The 17,955-nt window shown below is 41.0% G+C and overlaps 2 protein-coding genes across 2 annotated transcripts; both read right to left on the minus strand.

Moving 5' to 3' along the window:
• Nucleotides 1-208: 208 nt before the first annotated feature.
• LOC109930951 (tumor necrosis factor ligand superfamily member 6-like) lies at nucleotides 209-3,909 on the minus strand. The gene is made up of 4 exons (XM_020530325.2): nucleotides 3,576-3,909; nucleotides 3,439-3,478; nucleotides 2,969-3,025; nucleotides 209-1,502 (listed from the first exon to the last, which is right to left on the minus strand). The coding sequence occupies exons 1-4, from the start codon at nucleotides 3,810-3,812 to the stop codon at nucleotides 1,099-1,101; spliced, it is 738 nt and encodes a 245-aa protein (XP_020385914.1). The 5' UTR covers nucleotides 3,813-3,909; the 3' UTR covers nucleotides 209-1,098.
• A 10,351-nt stretch (nucleotides 3,910-14,260) lies between these two features.
• Nucleotides 14,261-17,632, minus strand: LOC109930950 (tumor necrosis factor ligand superfamily member 6-like). Its single transcript, XM_048602273.1, has 4 exons — nucleotides 17,326-17,632; nucleotides 17,180-17,222; nucleotides 16,982-17,038; nucleotides 14,261-16,632 (listed from the first exon to the last, which is right to left on the minus strand). The coding sequence occupies exons 1-4, from the start codon at nucleotides 17,560-17,562 to the stop codon at nucleotides 16,235-16,237; spliced, it is 735 nt and encodes a 244-aa protein (XP_048458230.1). The 5' UTR covers nucleotides 17,563-17,632; the 3' UTR covers nucleotides 14,261-16,234.
• Between the last annotated feature and the right edge of the window lie 323 nt (nucleotides 17,633-17,955).

The following is a 17,955-nucleotide window of genomic DNA, read 5'->3' on the forward strand; positions in this document are numbered from 1 at the left end:
AAGAATGGAAGGAAATAAATAAGATTTTGCATCCTTATTTAAAAGGAAAGAAAATTAAATGTATGTCACTAACTAATCACAAAGATTCACTAGCTTCTATGTTTATTTCTAAAATTGAGTTTTATTTATAAATAATTTGCCTTTTATAAAAATAAACAAATCTAAAATTTACATTCTACACTTGTCATTGTGAAATTATTATTGCACAAATATTTGTTATCCTAAATTGACTACCATAGTGTGCAGTATTTTAAAGTGATATATTATCAAAGAGTCTGTCCATTCGGACACACTTTTCTGCCACAGATACTTTTTCACATAGAACAATCACAAATCCGTAATGCAAGAAGACCACATCATAAAATCCATGCACAATGGTACATTTCTCAGGCAAAGCCTTTCTACATTTTGCTGGGATAAATTTGCACTGTATAACACAGACAATTCGGTTTGCACTCAAACCAAATTTAAGCAGGTTTTGGACATGATTTAGTTATTAGTAAGGCCTAGAGGTTTATCACGAATCACAACCATCGCTGTTACAATTCTATTTGTCAACAAGTCATCAACTGGTCCTTCCTCGTGTTTGCACAGTTTCATTTGTTGCACACATATGTTCATCATATTTTCGAATAGTGTGCAAGGATGTCATTTATAACATATCCAGGCCGTTCTTATTTGCTCCTTACCTACAATCTGTTCACTGAAGTTGATGTGTGCGCAGGCAATAATTGGCTGGAAATGGTGTGGCATGCAATGTATCAGTGCATCAGCCTACTATACAAATGCCACCTTTTTTTCATTCTGTATCCCCTCTTCTTGCTTTTGCCCCATACAGCAATTACTCTTTCTCAGGCTGAGCCACCGGGGCGATGCCAAGCTGGGGAAGAGTTTCGTCCTCTGGAGAAAGAAACCAGGTGCATTGCTGTTTCAAAGCTGTTGGGAAATGATATTCTAGGATTTGGAAAGAAAATCAAAGCCTAAAGATTTTAATTGGTGGTGGTTGGGACATGAGTGAGTTAAATGCATTTTTGATTTTCTTTTTTTTTGAATAGAGTTCTTTCAGCTCTCCAGGAAGATATAAATTAGCAACATGAACTAAAGTTTATACAATCCAAAAAAAGTTTTTGTCTCGTCAAAGTTAACTAATCTGGAATCTGAAACATTGACGTAAATGGATTCACCTTTAGAGAGGCGTATTATTCCTGCTTGGTAGCTGTTTGTAGCCCATTCCCTTTCCTTCTCAGAACAATAGTTTATTTTTTTGGTTTCCATTAGAATCATGTCTTTATGATAACGGTCCGTTCGTTTGAATACAATGTGCTCTAAATTCTTCTTGGCTTCACACGTATGCGATCGGAAGTAGATCTTGGAATAAACAAAGAAAATCCCAGTTTCATTGACAACTAGGCCTCTGTCTTTGTATACTATGCCCCTGGTGAAGGCATGACCTCTCCGATCATCCCATATAAGTGGGTTGGAACCTGCAGTGATTGAATCTCCTGCAACAAAGTCATTGCAAATAAGGGTGAAAAAACAAATCATATAGACTGAGTACACATTTTTTTTTCTGCTATATACAGGATTTACATTACATGGGTCACCAGGATGGCAGATACTGACACCTAACTGGTAAGAACTAAGTTTGTACTGTAGTACCACTGTTATGTTCTGTTGAATGGAATTTTAAGTATGCTACAATTTTAAATGTTACAGGAATCGAGGGTATTATATTTTCCTCAACACGCAATGTAGTTTTTTTTTTCCCCTGGCATTAGTAACCTGTATCTGAGTAAGTACAAAAACACATCAAAATATTCAATTCCGCTAAATCACAGGCCTGGAAATTAAAACGAACATTGTGACTCCTAACAAAATTTATCCCATCCCTTTTACAATGAGTGGGAAGGAGTAATCATTATATCTGTCAGTAAGCACATAAATTCTGTTTTTGTTTTCACAATCTAAAGAAAATTTATCCTTAAAATGTAAACTGATGGGAAACAAGTCACACTTAAATTTACAATTTTCATCAGTCTAATGCCAGATTTAAGGTTGAGAAGAGTGAGAGAGCTGATATGCACTTATAGTCAAAGCATACTGTACAACAGTTATTAGCGGTTTTGGTGACAGCTAGTGGCAAGGCTCCAATACTGCAACAATGTTTGAATTTCCGTACGCAGAAAGGTTTCTGATTTTGAGTTTCAGATGTGGGATGATTAGGAACAGAAAAGTTCTACAAAGTTAATGCAAAGTTTGTTCACACTAAGCCAATTTCCTTATCATTGTTATCGCACAATTGCTTTACACGCTATATAATAACATGCTTAGTTTTCTCTTCTGGTTGTCTGTTCTATTAATGAGTTTTCTTTACAATTTAGTCCCTTCCCACTTTGGTGAAAATATAATTTTTGAATTCTTAAGTGACACTGCCCCCTAGTGGCTGGCACTTTCATCAGCGGAATGAGTTTGGTTACATTTTGTCCAGCCTCCTTTATGATTTTGTAAAATTCCGTTTGATCGCCTGAAGCCTCTCCTTTCCAAGTGAGAACAAATCTATAAAGTTTTTTCATCAGACGATTCCTGAGAGCAGGAAACTGCTTTGATGCCCCATCCTGCCCGAATTCAATGGCAAGAAGACTATTTGTTTGCTGTCTAATCAAATGCACTGAACACTTGGACCTGCAGCTTAAACTGAGGCTAATTCAAATCATTCAAGACAAAATTAACTTTAAAATTAGTTATCTACATTTTCCACCTTATTCCCATAGGTGCATTTAGATCAAATATGCTCTGGTTTCCTTTCCTTGATGCTTTCCTCCCTATATCTTCACTTGCTTACCTTCCCAACTTAATTCACTGCCCATTCTGACATCACTTTGCATCTCTGTCATAAGTTTTTATTCCACTGTTTGTCCCTTATCCTGTCCATTCTACTCTTTCTGCATAGACATAAATAGTTACTGACCTGTGAGGTGTGCAGCTATTCTTAAATCCTTGGGTGGCTTTGACATATTCTGGACTCCTATTAAAAGACACAAGTGGTAAATGCACAGAAAACAGAGTCAGAGCATCAGAATTTCAAAAAATACAAGCTTCATTTTGACTAACTTATGCAAGTTGGCTAGGCTGATTGAATCAACAAGTTGAATTCAAAGGTACACCAACGAGGAATCTCAGTCAGACTACAAGAAGTATTCTTCCTACACCTATCCATTCAGAAATACATCAAAGTCAGTCTGTGGCTGACCTTGTCGCTGTGCTTGCACTATAACTTTCCATTCTGTTTGATGCTCACTCTGCATTATCATTCTCTTTGGAACTTTGAAGTTCTTCTCTGTCCCTGGTGTATATTGGGGGTCCCAAAAGAGGCAACAAAAATGTACATGCTAAATTGTTGAAATGTTGAATATTTGCATTGAATAATCTGATACTCACCCACAATCTTCTCCGTGATTGGAGCCTGCTCTCCATTACCCTGACAAAAAGGGAAACAAAGATCACATTCCAGACTCTGATCTCAATTGCCTACTTCTCCAACCTCCCTCTTCCCGTTATTTTCCGTAGGGATGTACCTGTCTTATTTCTTGGATCTCCTTCCTCAGCTCGAGGACGTAGACTGTGCCTAGAGCCAACCCCGCCAGGATTAAAAGGACCAGGTTCAGCAGCAGTATGATGCCCACCGACTTCCAGTCCAGCTTTCTCTTTTTCTTCATTGTGGGCAGTGCCCAGGTTGGTGCAGGCACATAAGGACTGAGGTTCGGATTGCCATCCACCATATATACTTGTGGGTATAGGTAGTTCTGTTGCATGGTTCAGTTCCCCAAAAGACAAGCCTGTGTTTCCAAAGGTATATGATGAACCCGTCCTTCAGTAGCCTGTCCAGGAACAAATTAATCCACTGGTACACGTATTGCAGGTCAGGCTTTGATGTTCTGTTCATCCAACCGCCCAAGCCTGGTTTTTATAGTGAGAGTCTGTTCTGCGTATTGGCCCACGCACACATTTAGTTACGATTGAAGTGTGACAACAGTCGACCAAACGTTTCCACGAGTTACTTAAGAAAAAATGCACTTTAGAAACGCTGTTCACATTTGTAATGAAGACTTGTGGTTTATGCCTTTGCTGTTTTTGCAGTCTTTGCCTTAATCTAGCTGTGGTTTTTGACGCATCAGTACAACATCGCAAATTATATTGATACGCATAAAGTAACGCTTCAGATATATGAATCCAGCATGTCCTTTGCAGTTCCAACCACACAGTTCACAGCAGCATTATTGTGAGGGGAATCGGAGGGGGATTTGTGAACCTCACCATGAAACACTTCTTTTCGAGTAGTTAGTTTTAAATTCCTTGTCCTATCTGGTGTTGGAAGGTAGTTTGAAGATTATTTCCCAGACAGGACTGAGTGTTCCACTTTCAGAGGTTGCATGGTACACAGTGATCACTGTCCCATTGTGAAGGAAATTAGGTGGCGAGTTATTCTCCCATGAATTGGCCGACCCAATATTAAGGGACAATCTTATGATAAAAAAAAAGTAAATCTACATAATCAACACCCCATGACTTAAAAAATAAAGAAAGAACTTGCATCCATGTAATGCCTTTTAGGGGCATCAGGATATCATAAAATGCCTCACAGCCAACCACAACGATCTTCCTTTGTGGTAGATATTACTTCAGTGACGCCAGTTTTGCAAGGCATCCCCAATGTCACATTCAGTCGAATTCGGCCCTTGATGTCAAAGGCTGTCACTCTCACCGCACCTCCAGAATTCAGTCCTTGGACCAAAGCTGGAAGGAGGTCAGGAGCTGAGTGGCCCTGGTAGAACGCAGACCCAGTGAGCTGGTTATTGTTAAGTAACTGCCACTTGATAGCAGTGCTGATGAACCCCTCCACCACTATGCTGATGATTGAAGGTAGAATGATGTAGTGGTAATTAATCCGATTGGATTTACACTGCTTTTTGTGTGCAGGACATTCTGGACAATTTTCCACAATGCCAGGTAAATGGCATCTATGGTGCTGGGCTACTCTGTAAGAGGCTGAGATGGATCATCCACTCAGCACTTCCAGCCACTTCAAGCTTATCTCTTGCGCTGATGTATTAAACTAATCCACCCCCTCCCACCCCCACCCCCTGTTAACGAGGATGGGGATATTTTTGGAGCCTCCTCCTGCAGTGAGTTGTTTAATTGTCCACCACCGTTCACAACTGGATGCAGCAGGACTGCAGGGCTTGGGTCCAATCTATTGGTTGTGGGATCGCTTAGCTCTATCTATCAATTGTTGCTCATGCTCTTTGGCATGCAAGTGGTCCTGTGTTGTTGCTTCACCAGGTTGACACCTCATGTTTGGGAATGCCTAGTACTACCCCTGGCATGCTCTCCTGCAATCTCCATTGGGTCAGGGCTGATCCCCTGGCTTGATGGTAACGGCTGAGTGGGTGAATGCTGAAGCGTGAGGTTGTTTATTGTGTTGGAGTACATTTCCGCTGCCGACAGCCCATAACACTTCATGGATGCCCGACACTGAGCTGTTAGAGATGACAAGGTGTGGACCTGGATGAACACAGCAGGCCAGGCAGCATCAGAGAAGCAGGAAAGCTGACGTTTCAGGTCTGGACCCTTTTTCAGAAAATCATTTTCTGAAGAAGCGTCCAAACCCGAAATGTCAGCTTTCCTGCTCCTCTGATGCTGTCTGGCCTGCTGTGTTCATCCAGCTCTACACCTTGTCTCAGACTCCAGCATCGGCAGTTCCTACTATCTCTGACTGAGTTATTAGATCTGTTTGAATTCTGTCCCATTCAGCATGGTGATAGTGCCACATAATGCAATGACAGGTGTCCTCAATGTGAGGATATAGAGACTGTACAGTGATCACTCCTGCCAATGCTGTCATGGGCAAATGTATCTGCAGCAGGCAATTTGGTGAAGCTGAGGTAATAAAAATTTTTCCCGTTGTTTCTTCCCTCACTGCAGGCCCAGTCTAACAGCAACTCAAACAGACCAAACATCAGTGTTACTGCCAGGCCACCTTTACAGATAGATATTGAAGTCCAACGCCTAGAGTATATTCTGTGCCCTTATCATCCTCACTGCTTTCTCCAATTGCTGTTCACCTCGAAGGAGCACTGATTTATCAGCTGGGGGATGAGCGGTACATGGCAATCAGCAACATACGTCCTTGACTATGTTTGTCCTGGTGTCATGAGACTTGAAGACTCCTGGCTGTATACATCATGCTGCCACCCCCTGTTGGGTCTGTCCTGCCAGTGGGACAGGACATAACCAGAAGTGAGGAGGGGACATTCGAGTCTTGGTCATTGTCTTTAAGGGATGATTTGATGAGTATGACTATTTCAGGCTGTTTTGTTTGACTAGTCTGTGGGACAACTTTCTCAACTTTGGTGCAAGCCCCCAGCTGTTAGTAAGAAGGGTTTTACAGGGTCAACAGGGCTGTGTTTACAGGTCCCATTTTTGTCGTTTTGAGCAATGTTGATTAATCCATCCAATTATTCAGTTTTTTAGACTCTGAAGCAGTTAGAGACAACTGAGTAGCTACTTCTGACACTTTAAAGGGCATTTAAGAGTCAACGACATTGATGTGGACCTGAACATGTAGGCCAGACCTGGTATGGGCATCAAATTTTCAGTCCCTATAGGACGTTCGAATTTTACAATTGTTTCATCATCGCAATGAGATCAGCTTTTGATTCCAGATGTATTACTTGAGTTCAATTTCACAATCTGCCTTGGTGCAATCCTAGCCCCACAACATTAGCTTCTGAATTGTAGTTGTAGATAACACTAGTGCTAACTTGCACAGTATAAATTCCTGCAAACTGCATTTACGTAAATAATCTGATCATCTCTTTCACTGATGTTGATTGTGGGATAAATATTGATCAAATCAGATTTACTTTTCCTTATGGCATTCGGGGATTGTTGGCATTACATTGCTCACCACTTTGTGAAGCTGGTGGTAAGCCCCCTGTTTGAACCTTGTACTGATCTTGGAAGGAGTTTCAAGATTTTGTCCCTGTAATGGTGAAGGAAATGCGCTATCATTTCAAGTCGGGATGATATGCCACTTAGAGGAGCATTTGTAGCTAGCGGTGTTTCCACTGCACTTTACTGTCCTTTGAGTTGGTATAAGTTACAGCTTTACCTTATTAGCCCTGACAGACCCACTTATGAAGAAAAACTGAGAACAAAATCACGTGACTCTAAAATATACTACCACCACCAACAAGCACTTACTTTCAGAATTAAATGGTCACCCCAAAACAATAATAAAAGCAAAATGCAACGGATGCTGGAAATCTGAAATAAGAACAGAACGTGCTGAAGAAACTCAGCAGGAACTGAAAGGAACTGGGAAAATGGTGTTTTTTTTTAAATGCCATTGACAGAGGGAGAAGAGGAGCAAGTGAAACAGATGGTGAGCATGCCCAGTGCAAAAGACAATGGTAATAGCAGAAAAGGAGAGATTGTGATTTAAAATGGGTGTAAATGAAGGTGTGAAATGGAGAAAGAGGATCCATTCTGCTGAAAGCAAAGCTAACAAGATACAAACAAAACATGGTCAGTCTAAGGTTGGATACGTAAGAACAATGGGGGACAGAGGTCATGCTCTGAAAGTTGTTTTATTCAAAATTGCGTCCTGGAGACGGTCAAGCGCCTGAGCAGAAAATGAGGTGGTGTTCTTCCAGTTTGCACCGAGCTTCACTGGGACACTGTCGCAGATCCAGGATTGGATTGTTCACACGGGAGCGAGGTGGTTTGTTCAAACGGCAAGCAACTGGTAGGTCGGGGTGATTCCTTTGGAGAGACCAGACGTGTTCCGCAAAGCAGTCACCCAGTCTGGTCTCGACAGCACTTGAAACATTAACTCTGTTTCTCTCTCCACAGCTGCTGCCAGACCCGCTGAGTTTTCCCAGCACTTTCCTTTTCTCGTTCAAAACTATAGACCTGCTCATCATCTTCCCATTTTCCTGAAGCCTTTAGATCATTAAATCCTGGCGCCATCTCATCTTTGCTGACTATTTTACCACTTTTCAATCATAATGTCCTCCTGCATGCAGGGTTATGTCACCTCGCTCAGGCTTCGCAACTTAAACAAGAAAACCCAGCCATACTCTTGGACCATTCTAGGTTTTAGAACTGAGTTTGAACCAGTTATGTTACTGTGCTCTCTATGGGGAGAGGCAATAGCTTTTGCCCTCAACAGCAATAGTTTCATTCTATGAATGAATAGAAATAACATGATGAGTCTTAACTTAATCATCCAGTGAATACAGGGAAGTAGAACAGTGTAAAACTGACTTATGTAGAGAGGGAATGGAGTGTTATGTAATTAGGGTCCACAATGTAGGTCAAAATTATGATACTCAGAAGCATGCATTGTCAGGATGCTGTGGGTTAACCATCATCATTGCTGACTCAATTAACTTACCAGGGGATCGTTGTAATTTCTTCAAATGGAAAATGCAAATCATATTGCGGGATGATCGCAAATGCGACTGAAATTTTAAAATTCTGAAGTCCAGAATTGCACCTGAGGATAACCCCATGCTGGTTAAGTACGCTTCGTTCACATGGAAAATGACAAAACCAATGAGGAAATCACGGCATTGCGAAGCAAGAGGAGCCCAGTTTACCGTATATATGCACAAATTCTTGCCTCGTTGAGCCGGAATTTAGGTCATTGAACAATTCGACACTTAACAATGCCTTCAGAGTTCCTTCTCGGAAGATACTTCCTGAATAGGATGGGGGATGTCAAGACTAGGGGGCACATTTTTAAGGTGAGCGGAGAGACATTTAAAAAAGACATGGTGGATGTGGGTACAATTACAACATTTAAGAGACATTTGGATAAGTACATGAATAGGAAAGGTTTGGAGGGATAGGGGCCAGGAGCAGGCAGGTGGGACTAGTTTAGTTTGAGATTATGTTCGGCATGGACTGGTTGGGCCAAAGGGTCTATTTCTTTGCTATATGAATCTCCGACTCTATAAGTCTGGCACTGCAGATGATTATTGATCTCTGGTAACTTGAGGTGTGGAGCAATAATTCATATTAAACCCAACATAAGTGATAGAGCCCATGATTTGCCTTGAGTCAAAATCTAACTTAAGGATCTATGATCAAGAACAGAAATGCACAGCAAATCCTGACAAACTCAATGTAACAAGAGTGTTCATGTAACTCAGGAGCTCTGACACTTGAAATCTTATATTCTTTCTTCAATGTTTAACATGTTTCTCTGATGAATTACACAAAAGGTACTCACCGAAACAGGCCGTCTACCCGACCAACCCATTCCGATGTCAATACTCCATTCCAGCCTCCTCCCATTCTTCTTCACCCAGCTCTATGTATTCCCTTCTCCCTCCTATACCTATCCAACTTGGCCCTTATTGCCTTTCAAGGCACCTATACTGTTCATCTCAGCTACTCGCTGCTGTAGTGAGTACCACATTCTTGCCCCTCTCTAAACAAAAGATAAAGTTTCTTCTGAATTCCCTGTTTGGTTCCTTGGTGACTATTTCCTATTGATGGCACCTAGTCTTACCATTTTCCTGAAGTTGAACCGCACTCTATCCATTCTATCCAAACCTTTCGTAATTTTAAAGATCACTATTAAGTCGGCCCCCAGCCCTTTCGTTTCAAGAGAAAAGAAGTTTAATCGATTCAACCTTTCCTGCTAGGTGTCACCTCACAAATTTGGGCTCAGCTTTTTTAAATCTTATTTTGTAACCAGACCTCACTAACCTTTTATAATGTGGCAACTAGAACTGTACCCAGTATTCTAGCGTAGCCCAGACACAGTTTATTTCAAGTTCAACATAATTTCTCTAATTTTTCTATGGAATGCCTCTAGGATACAACTTTTAGTGATCTGCTTATTTATATTCACAGATTCCTTTGTTTCTCAACCCCATTTAGGTTATTCCTATTTTCCAAATAATATGAATCCACAGACGAGGCCAATAAGGGATGTATGGTTGAAGGTGTGTATATCAACTTGCGAAACTGTTTAATAAAGTATCGCGGAATTGTGAGGAAAATAAAACTCTACAAAACGAATGAGGCAGCATGGTGGCTCAATGGTTAGCACTGCTGCCTCACAGCATCAGGGACATGAGTTTGATTCTACTCTCAGGTGACTGTCTATGTGGAGTTTTCATGTTCTCCCTGTGTCTGCATGGGTTTCCTTTGGGTACTCTGGTTTCCTCCCACAGCCCAAAGATGTGCAGGTTAGGTAGCGTGGCCATGCTAAGTTTCCCTTAGTGTTCAGGGCTGTGTAGATTAAGTGGGTTATGAGGACTGGTCTGGGTGGGATGCTCTATGGGTCGGTGTGGACTTGTTGGGCCAAAGGGCCTGTTTCCACGCTGTTTGAAAAAAAGAATGGGGCTGCCTGACTAAGGAACAGAAAACAGTACCAATAACAATTATTTACACGATCATCAGGAAATGTGCTGCAGTGTTCCCCAAGGGTCAGTTTTGGGGCTATTGAATTTTTAGATAGATCATAAGACCATAAGACATAGAAGTAAGCCATTCAGCCCATCACATTTACTCCACCATTCAATGAGATCATGGCTGGTCTGAAAATCCTCTACTCCACTTTCCTGCCGTTTCTCCATAACACTTGGTGCCTTCTCTGATTAAAATCTGTCTACCTCAGCCTTGCCTATACATAATGGCCCTCAGTTGTAAAGAATTCCACAGATTCATTAGCCTCAGAGAGAAGACATTCTCCCTCATCTAGCCTTAAATGGATCAGCCCTTATTGAGATTATGCCATCTGGATCCAGACTTTCCCACAAGGGGAAACAATCTTTTCACATGTGCCCTGTCAAGTCCCCTAAGAATCTGAAATAAGAACCTAAAGAACTGCAGATGCTGTAAATCAGAAACAAAAACAGAAGTCACTGGAAAAGCAGATCTGGCAGCGTCTGTGAAGAGAAATCAGAGTTAATGTTTCGGGTCAGGTAACCCTCCCTCAGAACTCAGACCCAAAACGTTAATTCTGATCTCTCTTCACAGATGCTGCCAGATCTGCCGAGCTTTTCTAGTAATTTCTGTTTTTGCCCCAAAGAATCTTGTATATTTCAAAATGGACACCTCTCATTCTTCTAAACTCCAATGACTACAAGCCCAGCCTACTTAACCTTTCCTTATAAGAAGTTCCATCCACATCTCGGATTAATCTAGTGAATCTTTGATAAACTGCCTCCAAAGCTGATATACCTTTGTTTCGTTAAGATACCCAAGACTGTCAACTGTGTACCAAGGGTGGTCTCATTGGTGCCTTGTACAGCTTTAGCAAGATTTCTCTATTTTTACACTCCATTCTCTATGAAATAAGAGCCAACAATCCATTTGCATTCTCTATCACTTAATGAACCTGTATATATGTTTTTTGTGATTCATGCTTGAGGACCCCAAATCCCTCTGCATTACTGCATTTTGTGGTCTTTCTAGAATTAAATAATATTCAGCCTTTCTATTCTTTCTGTTATAGTGTATGACCTCACAATTTTCCACATAATATTTCATCTCCAATGTTTTGGGGCCATTTGCTTAACCTGTCTATATCCCTCTTGTAGACTTTCTGTGTTATCCTCACTGCTTATCTTCCTACTTGTTTCCATGCCATCTGCAAACTTGGCGATAGTATATTCATTGCTGTCATCCACCTGATGAATATACATTGTGCTCCCAGCAAGTATCCTTGTGGCACTGCATTAGTTACAGGTTGCTATCCTGAAAATGCACCCTCATCCGATTATATGACATGTATATATTAATAACCTTGACTTGAGTATTCACGGTATAATTACAAATTTGCAGAGGAAACTATATCCTTAAAATTGGCAGAGTTTTTGCTAGGGAATATGAGGAGAGGCAATATAAAGTGGTAGAATTTTAAAGAGAATATGGATACAAAAGCAGCTGGACATGTATGTACAAAACTCTTTGAAGGTGGCACGGGGAGGCAATAGCCTACTGGTATTATCGCTGGACTGTTAATCTGGAAACCCAGATAATGTTCTGAGGACCCAGTTTCAAATCCTGCCATGGCAGATGGTGGAATTTGAATTCAATAAATATCTGGAATTAAGAGTCTAATGATGACCGTGAATCCATTGCCGATTGTTGGGAAACGCCCATCTGGTTCACTAATGTCCTTTAGGGAAGGAAACTGCCATCTTTACCTGGTCTGGCCTATTTGTGACTCCAGACCCACAGCAATGTGGTTGACTCTTAACTGCCTTCTGGGCAATTAAGGATGGGCAATAAATACTGCCTAGTCAGCGACGCTCCTCATCCCATAAATGAATAAAAAATAAAGCAAGTGGAGAAGGCCAGTGAAATATTATTTGGGATGTAAAGGTACAGGGGCAGGGCGAGATTGTAACTTTCCTAATGCAGTGGGTAGGGGGTGCAGTAAAGTGGAAGATTACTCCATTAGGCTTGACCCACAGCCCTGATTGACAGATCCAGCTTCCAATCAGAGGAAGTTGCCTGGCTTGTAGGCACGCCAACCAGTGGCAGATGGAGTCCAATCTGATTTTAAGATTTAGACTCTTATTGTCAGGTGTACTCAAGTACAAAAGTACAGGAGTACAGTGAAAAGTTTACAACGTCATCACACACAGTGCCATCTTACGTACGTGTACCTAGATACAAAAACTTAAGGACGATGTAGAAAGAAATAAGGAACAAAGTTAAAAGTTAAATATTACAGTTCTTCTTAGTAATAAGTCTTGCTGAAGCGCTTAGCCATGCTGGAACTGCACTTCCTACAGGGGCTCGATTTCCTTCGCTTTGGCATGTTTTGCCCGCACTGGAGCGATCTCCCCTGCTCTCATCGTCACTGCAGGGGCCAGGCCTTGGGAACTCTCCAGGTCAGGCCCCCAACTGCTGCCTTGCACTGTACACTAAGCTGACCACCAAATTCAATTATCCCAATACCGCTGCTGCCTCTCTCTGGAAGGTAAGTTAGCAGAAGAAAAACTTTATAACGTACTAAACCTGAAAAAAAGAGGTAAAAAAAAAATGAGAAAGGAAGAGAATAGAAAGCGCGGAGACAGGGGATGAGACTGCTCTCCCGCCATCTTGCAGAGATGCTGACTGACTCAGGTCCATGCTGGGCCTACTCACTGACCAGCTCGCATCCACGCTCTGGGTGGGTCAGTGGGTGCAAATTTAGGAGTTGGGGGTGGTGAGGAGTTGGGGGTCTCAGCTGAAAGCCCAGAATGCAGGATGCTGAATCCCGGAGGTAATGAGACATCGGTGACTAGAGGTCTGATGGATATAGCCAGAGGCCAGGTTGGGAGATACTGGATAAGGAGCTATAGGGTAAGAGTATAAAAGTGTGGAGGGAATGTTAACGTCCGTGTGAGAGATCAGGAGGTGGGGAGGGGTGGTGGACGGTAGAGGGTCTCGATTTATTATCTCAGTGGACAAGTTGATTCCTTTGATGACCCCACTGCACTTTCCCGTAGATGGAAGCAACATGAAACTCTAATACCATCAAAATACTTTCAAACCATTTTTTGGCACTGGATTAACAATGCCTTAGGTCTGAAAGATAGTTACCCTGTTGTGTTGAGGAGGAACTGCTGCTATCATCATTTCAAAGAAACTAAAGGAATGGTCTGTAGGAAGAAACTGCCATCAGAAGGCAGGGAGAGCTGGGTTTCTAGTGAATCTGTACAGGGAGAAAATTGGGTGGGAGTGAGGACGCTGTCAATTGGTCTAGGATTTTGGCTTTTCAGCTGTAAATGGCCTCACTGCTAAGGTCAAACCTTCCTGTTCAGTAATATGTAAATATTAGCTGGCAACAACTCTGGGGTTTCCCTGCGACTTTGACAGAAAGCATTCCTTCATTGACTGAAGTATACAGACATATGTATTTGTGTCAAACTGCCCTTTTTTAATCGTTATACACATGAATTTCTTTTTTCGGTACTCCATACAGATTCACATCATATCATACAACAGATGATGATTTTTGGATTCCTTTGATTATATAACCATTTGATCTGAACATTGTAACCCCCAGGGCCAGGAATCTGCTTTGAAACGGAGATGTATAAAAGGTCAAGCTGGGCAAACTCCAACTAGATACAGTTGCTGCCATTCATTTCTAAATATTTAATGTCTATATAGCATCTAACTTGCTGCTAACTTAGTTTGAATAGGTATCTTCCAAGCCTTCACACACAAATGTAAACGTAAATGTAATCATTAAAGCTTTATTTGAAACAACATATAAGCAATTTTTCCAATTATAAAATGATTTGAAAGCATTACATGAACTTGATTCTGAACCTTTTTTGCAACAGTAACATGAAGAATAAAGTAAAAATAAAATTGAAATCTTTCCTTTAACGCTTAACCAACATATACAAAATGGTTAAATTTGCTACACTTAAAAAGCAGTAGGAAAATCAGCCCCCAACTCCATCTCGACATTCACTTGTGTGGAGTGGTGGTTCGTGTTGAAAAACATCATTACCTGGTTCACACAGGGTGCATTTAGGCAAAATCTGATGTGTGGTACCTTGTGGTACCTTAAATGTCGATACAGACAATGCAATGGTGCAGCGTACTGATGCATTGAGCAATGCCACCTCATGAGTGAAGCATACATGGATAGGCTCTGAGTGAATTTCAACTGCTGAGGGCAAGGATAGAGACATTGCCATGGTGCCACATCTCACAGCAGAGTAGAAAAATTGGAAAGCCTTCAAAGTCCTTTACTGAAGAAAAAGAGGGGAAAGTGGTTGGATTTCATAAACCTATTTCAAATTAAATCTTTAAGAAGGCGTGACATGTTATATATAAAGTGATGAATTCCTGCTTCAGCTGTTTTTGTGAAGATTTCAAAACTGATCTTGAATTTGTGACATTTCCCACCATCAAATTACAGAAATACTATTGGCATTTGCAGTAGGAAAGGGGGGCCATTGGCCTATTGTGTCTACCCCAGCCTGATAAGAGCCATCCGCCCTAAAGCCAGCACTAAATCAGGGTGTATCCACACCCCCTGAGTCAACATTATGGACGTCACTCCCCAGCATTGTCAGAAGTATTAAACAGAAATCAAAAAACTGCACTTGTGATAATGAGATTGACTGTACACTATTCTGAGGCAATCCCATCACGGTGTAAACTCCTAAATTTCACAGGAGTTAGTGCTCCTCATCCACATGTGACAAAGTGAGTGTCCATGTTTACATTACTCAGTCCATTTGATCATCTATGAAGCACTTTGTGAAAAGGTGGGAACAGTGAAAGAACGGATACAATTAAAGGCCCACATATCCAAAGCTGACGGGCCAATATGGAATGTAATTATAAATCATCACAGAATTATCTAAAGGGAGTTACAGTACAAGGAGTGGACATTATGTTCTGATTAAGTGCCTCATCATTTCTGGGCACCACACCTCAGGAAGGATATTGGCATTGGATTGCAGGCACTGGAGAATCTCCAGAATGATATTAAGGGTAAAGGGGTTAAATTAACAGGTCAGTTGTGTATCCCAAGAGCATGTGGTGGCATAACAGTAATTTTTAAGAAGATTAGATAGTTCAACAGGGTAGAGAGATGCTGTTTCTTCTGTGTCGGACTGACCAGAACAAGAGGGCTTAACCTTAAATTTAGAATCGGGTCATTCAGGGCTGAAATCAGAAAGCACAAAAGGTAATCTCTCCCACATAAAGACGACAATTTCAACACTGCAATTGATAGATTTCTGTTAGGCAAAAGCTTTAAGGGTTATTGAGTCGAGGTGGGATATGAACGTCAGGTGAAGGGATTCAAAGATGATGCTCCTCACTTCTGAAGAAAAATAGTTCCATAGTACACACTATTTAGCCTCACACGTGAAAAATAATCACTTATATAAGGCACTGGAAGGCTATTCACATCCATTGAACTGTACCTCAACTTAAGTCAGAAGGAATGAAAATTGGAACTAAATATTATAATTGCGTGCAGTTCACATTTCAATTGCTAGGTTTTTTTTAATCTTACATAGACTTCTTAAACTTCAAATACTATGCTGTTTCAGAAATTTCTTAAAAGCGTGCAAGAAAAACAAATGGCCAAAGATTCATCAAACATTTGAGCTTCCCTGTGTCACATGGCTTGAAGTTCAAAGGTCGTTGGTGTGTTCAGAGGTCATTTGGATATTACAAGTATGGCTTAAAGCTTATAGAGTCCAAAGAAAGTCATTAATTCGTCAGTACTAACCATTTTTGCATGGGACACACTGACAAATAGCTGTACTCCGTGATTCAGATGAAATACTCCAGCCTGAAAGATATTTTTCACCCACGGTCCAGTGCCACTGCAATAGTTTAGCAGGATGTTTTCCATCAAGCTCAGATCATTCTGGTAATTAATACTACGCGTGATTACAGACTGGGACAGTGGGACAGCCTCACATTGCGTTCCACGGAAAAAGATTTTTGTGTAAATAAAGTACTTTCCAGTTTCATTAATGATCAGCGCTCCATCCTTGTATATAATCCCATCTGTAAAGGCATGGCCCAGGGACGTCTCCCACATCAATCTATTGGAATGATTAGATGATGTTTTTCCTGCAGTTCAAAGTGAGATAAATATATTATGTAACATGGCCACAAACATGCTGAATAATCTGGTTTAGACATATACACTTGTCAATTATGGTCAACAAGCTGAAACAATTGCTCAGAATTTCAAGATATTAACATGTTAATGCTGCATGCATTTAAAAATCATTTCCTTTCTCCTTCTTTACGTTGTTTTTCTGCCTTTTATTACATCTTTACTTCATCGTATTCTGTGATTTTACCATATTTTATTTCTTTTTCTCCAATACACATATCCCCCCTTATTGTTTCCTAGTAACTGGTTTCTTTTTTTTGCTTGTTCATCTGTATGAAAGACACAAGAGTATCCACAGACCTGTTAGATGAGCAGCCATTTTAACCACTTGCTTTGGTTTGGTCATGTCCTCAGCTCCTAAAACATAACATATTTAGACCATGACAATTGGTTTCACGGGCAGTCTTAAAAATCCCCAAAGAGAAATAAAGGGATCCATCACATGATTTGCTCACTTACTGTGACATTTCCTTCACAGAAAGAAAGGTTTGTACTTACCAATTTGCTTCTGGGCACTATTCTGTGGGTGGGCATCGATCATCTGCAAATATTACAAGTGTTTAGTGTAATTGGTTCTAATTTTTTTTTTTCTTTTGTGTCAATGCTTTAGTTTTCTTTCAGAAGTCTGTAAACTGATAACTTACCTGCTTCACTTGCTCAACTTCTCGTTGGAGTCGGTGTAAATAACATATGCCAGACAGTAGGCCAGCCAGAATGAGAAAAAACATGATGACAGTCAGAGCGTGGCAGACTTTCAGCCAGCCCAGTTTCTTCTTGAGTCCCTGTTCTTGAAGGGCCACAGGCCATGCAGCTGATGGCTGACATGGAGGACAGTTCTCACTGTCAACCATTTGCATGGAAAAGAAGTTTCTTTGCTCCATAATCCAAAGAAAATGATCTTGATAACAGGCACGGGATGTTCTGCTCCCTATAGATGCTGGCTCTTGCTCTGCTGCTGAGCAAGCTACTGACCTGTGTATTGTTTTACGGTGGCCTGATTTGTTTCCTTGTTTTCTCTCTATAGATAGATGACCTTTTTTTAAAAACAGAGGCCACGTGGGCCCAGTTTGTTTGAAGTGCACTTAGACTCAAAGCCCGCATCTCCTCCTTTCGATGCAAACAGTTGCACAAGACCCAAAATGATAACCACATATTGCACATTACTGTAATGCTGCCCGCTGCAAATTATTACACCTTCTGTTCATTCATTTGCTTTGATAACTTAATCCTTTGTTTAATTTATTTGTATACTTCTTTATGCAATGGCCATTTTT

Source organism: Rhincodon typus, chromosome 10 (assembly GCF_021869965.1).
Source record: "Rhincodon typus isolate 14 chromosome 10, sRhiTyp1.1, whole genome shotgun sequence".
Taxonomy (NCBI): domain Eukaryota; kingdom Metazoa; phylum Chordata; class Chondrichthyes; order Orectolobiformes; family Rhincodontidae; genus Rhincodon; species Rhincodon typus.

Excerpts from the sequence above, each read along its gene's own strand:
- LOC109930951 (XM_020530325.2), bottom strand. The coding sequence starts at position 3,812 with ATGCAACAGAACTACCTATACCCACAAGTATATATGGTGGATGGCAAT. Across the intron at positions 3,479-3,575 it reads AGATCCAAGAAATAAGACAG|GGTAATGGAGAGCAGGCTCC; the intron begins GTACATCCCTAC and ends CCTTTTTGTCAG. Across the intron at positions 3,026-3,438 it reads AATCACGGAGAAGATTGTGG|GAGTCCAGAATATGTCAAAG; the intron begins GTGAGTATCAGA and ends GTCTTTTAATAG.
- LOC109930950 (XM_048602273.1), bottom strand. The coding sequence starts at position 17,562 with ATGGAGCAAAGAAACTTCTTTTCCATGCAAATGGTTGACAGTGAGAAC. Across the intron at positions 17,223-17,325 it reads AAGTTGAGCAAGTGAAGCAG|ATGATCGATGCCCACCCACA; the intron begins GTAAGTTATCAG and ends TAATATTTGCAG. Across the intron at positions 17,039-17,179 it reads TAGTGCCCAGAAGCAAATTG|GAGCTGAGGACATGACCAAA; the intron begins GTAAGTACAAAC and ends GTTATGTTTTAG.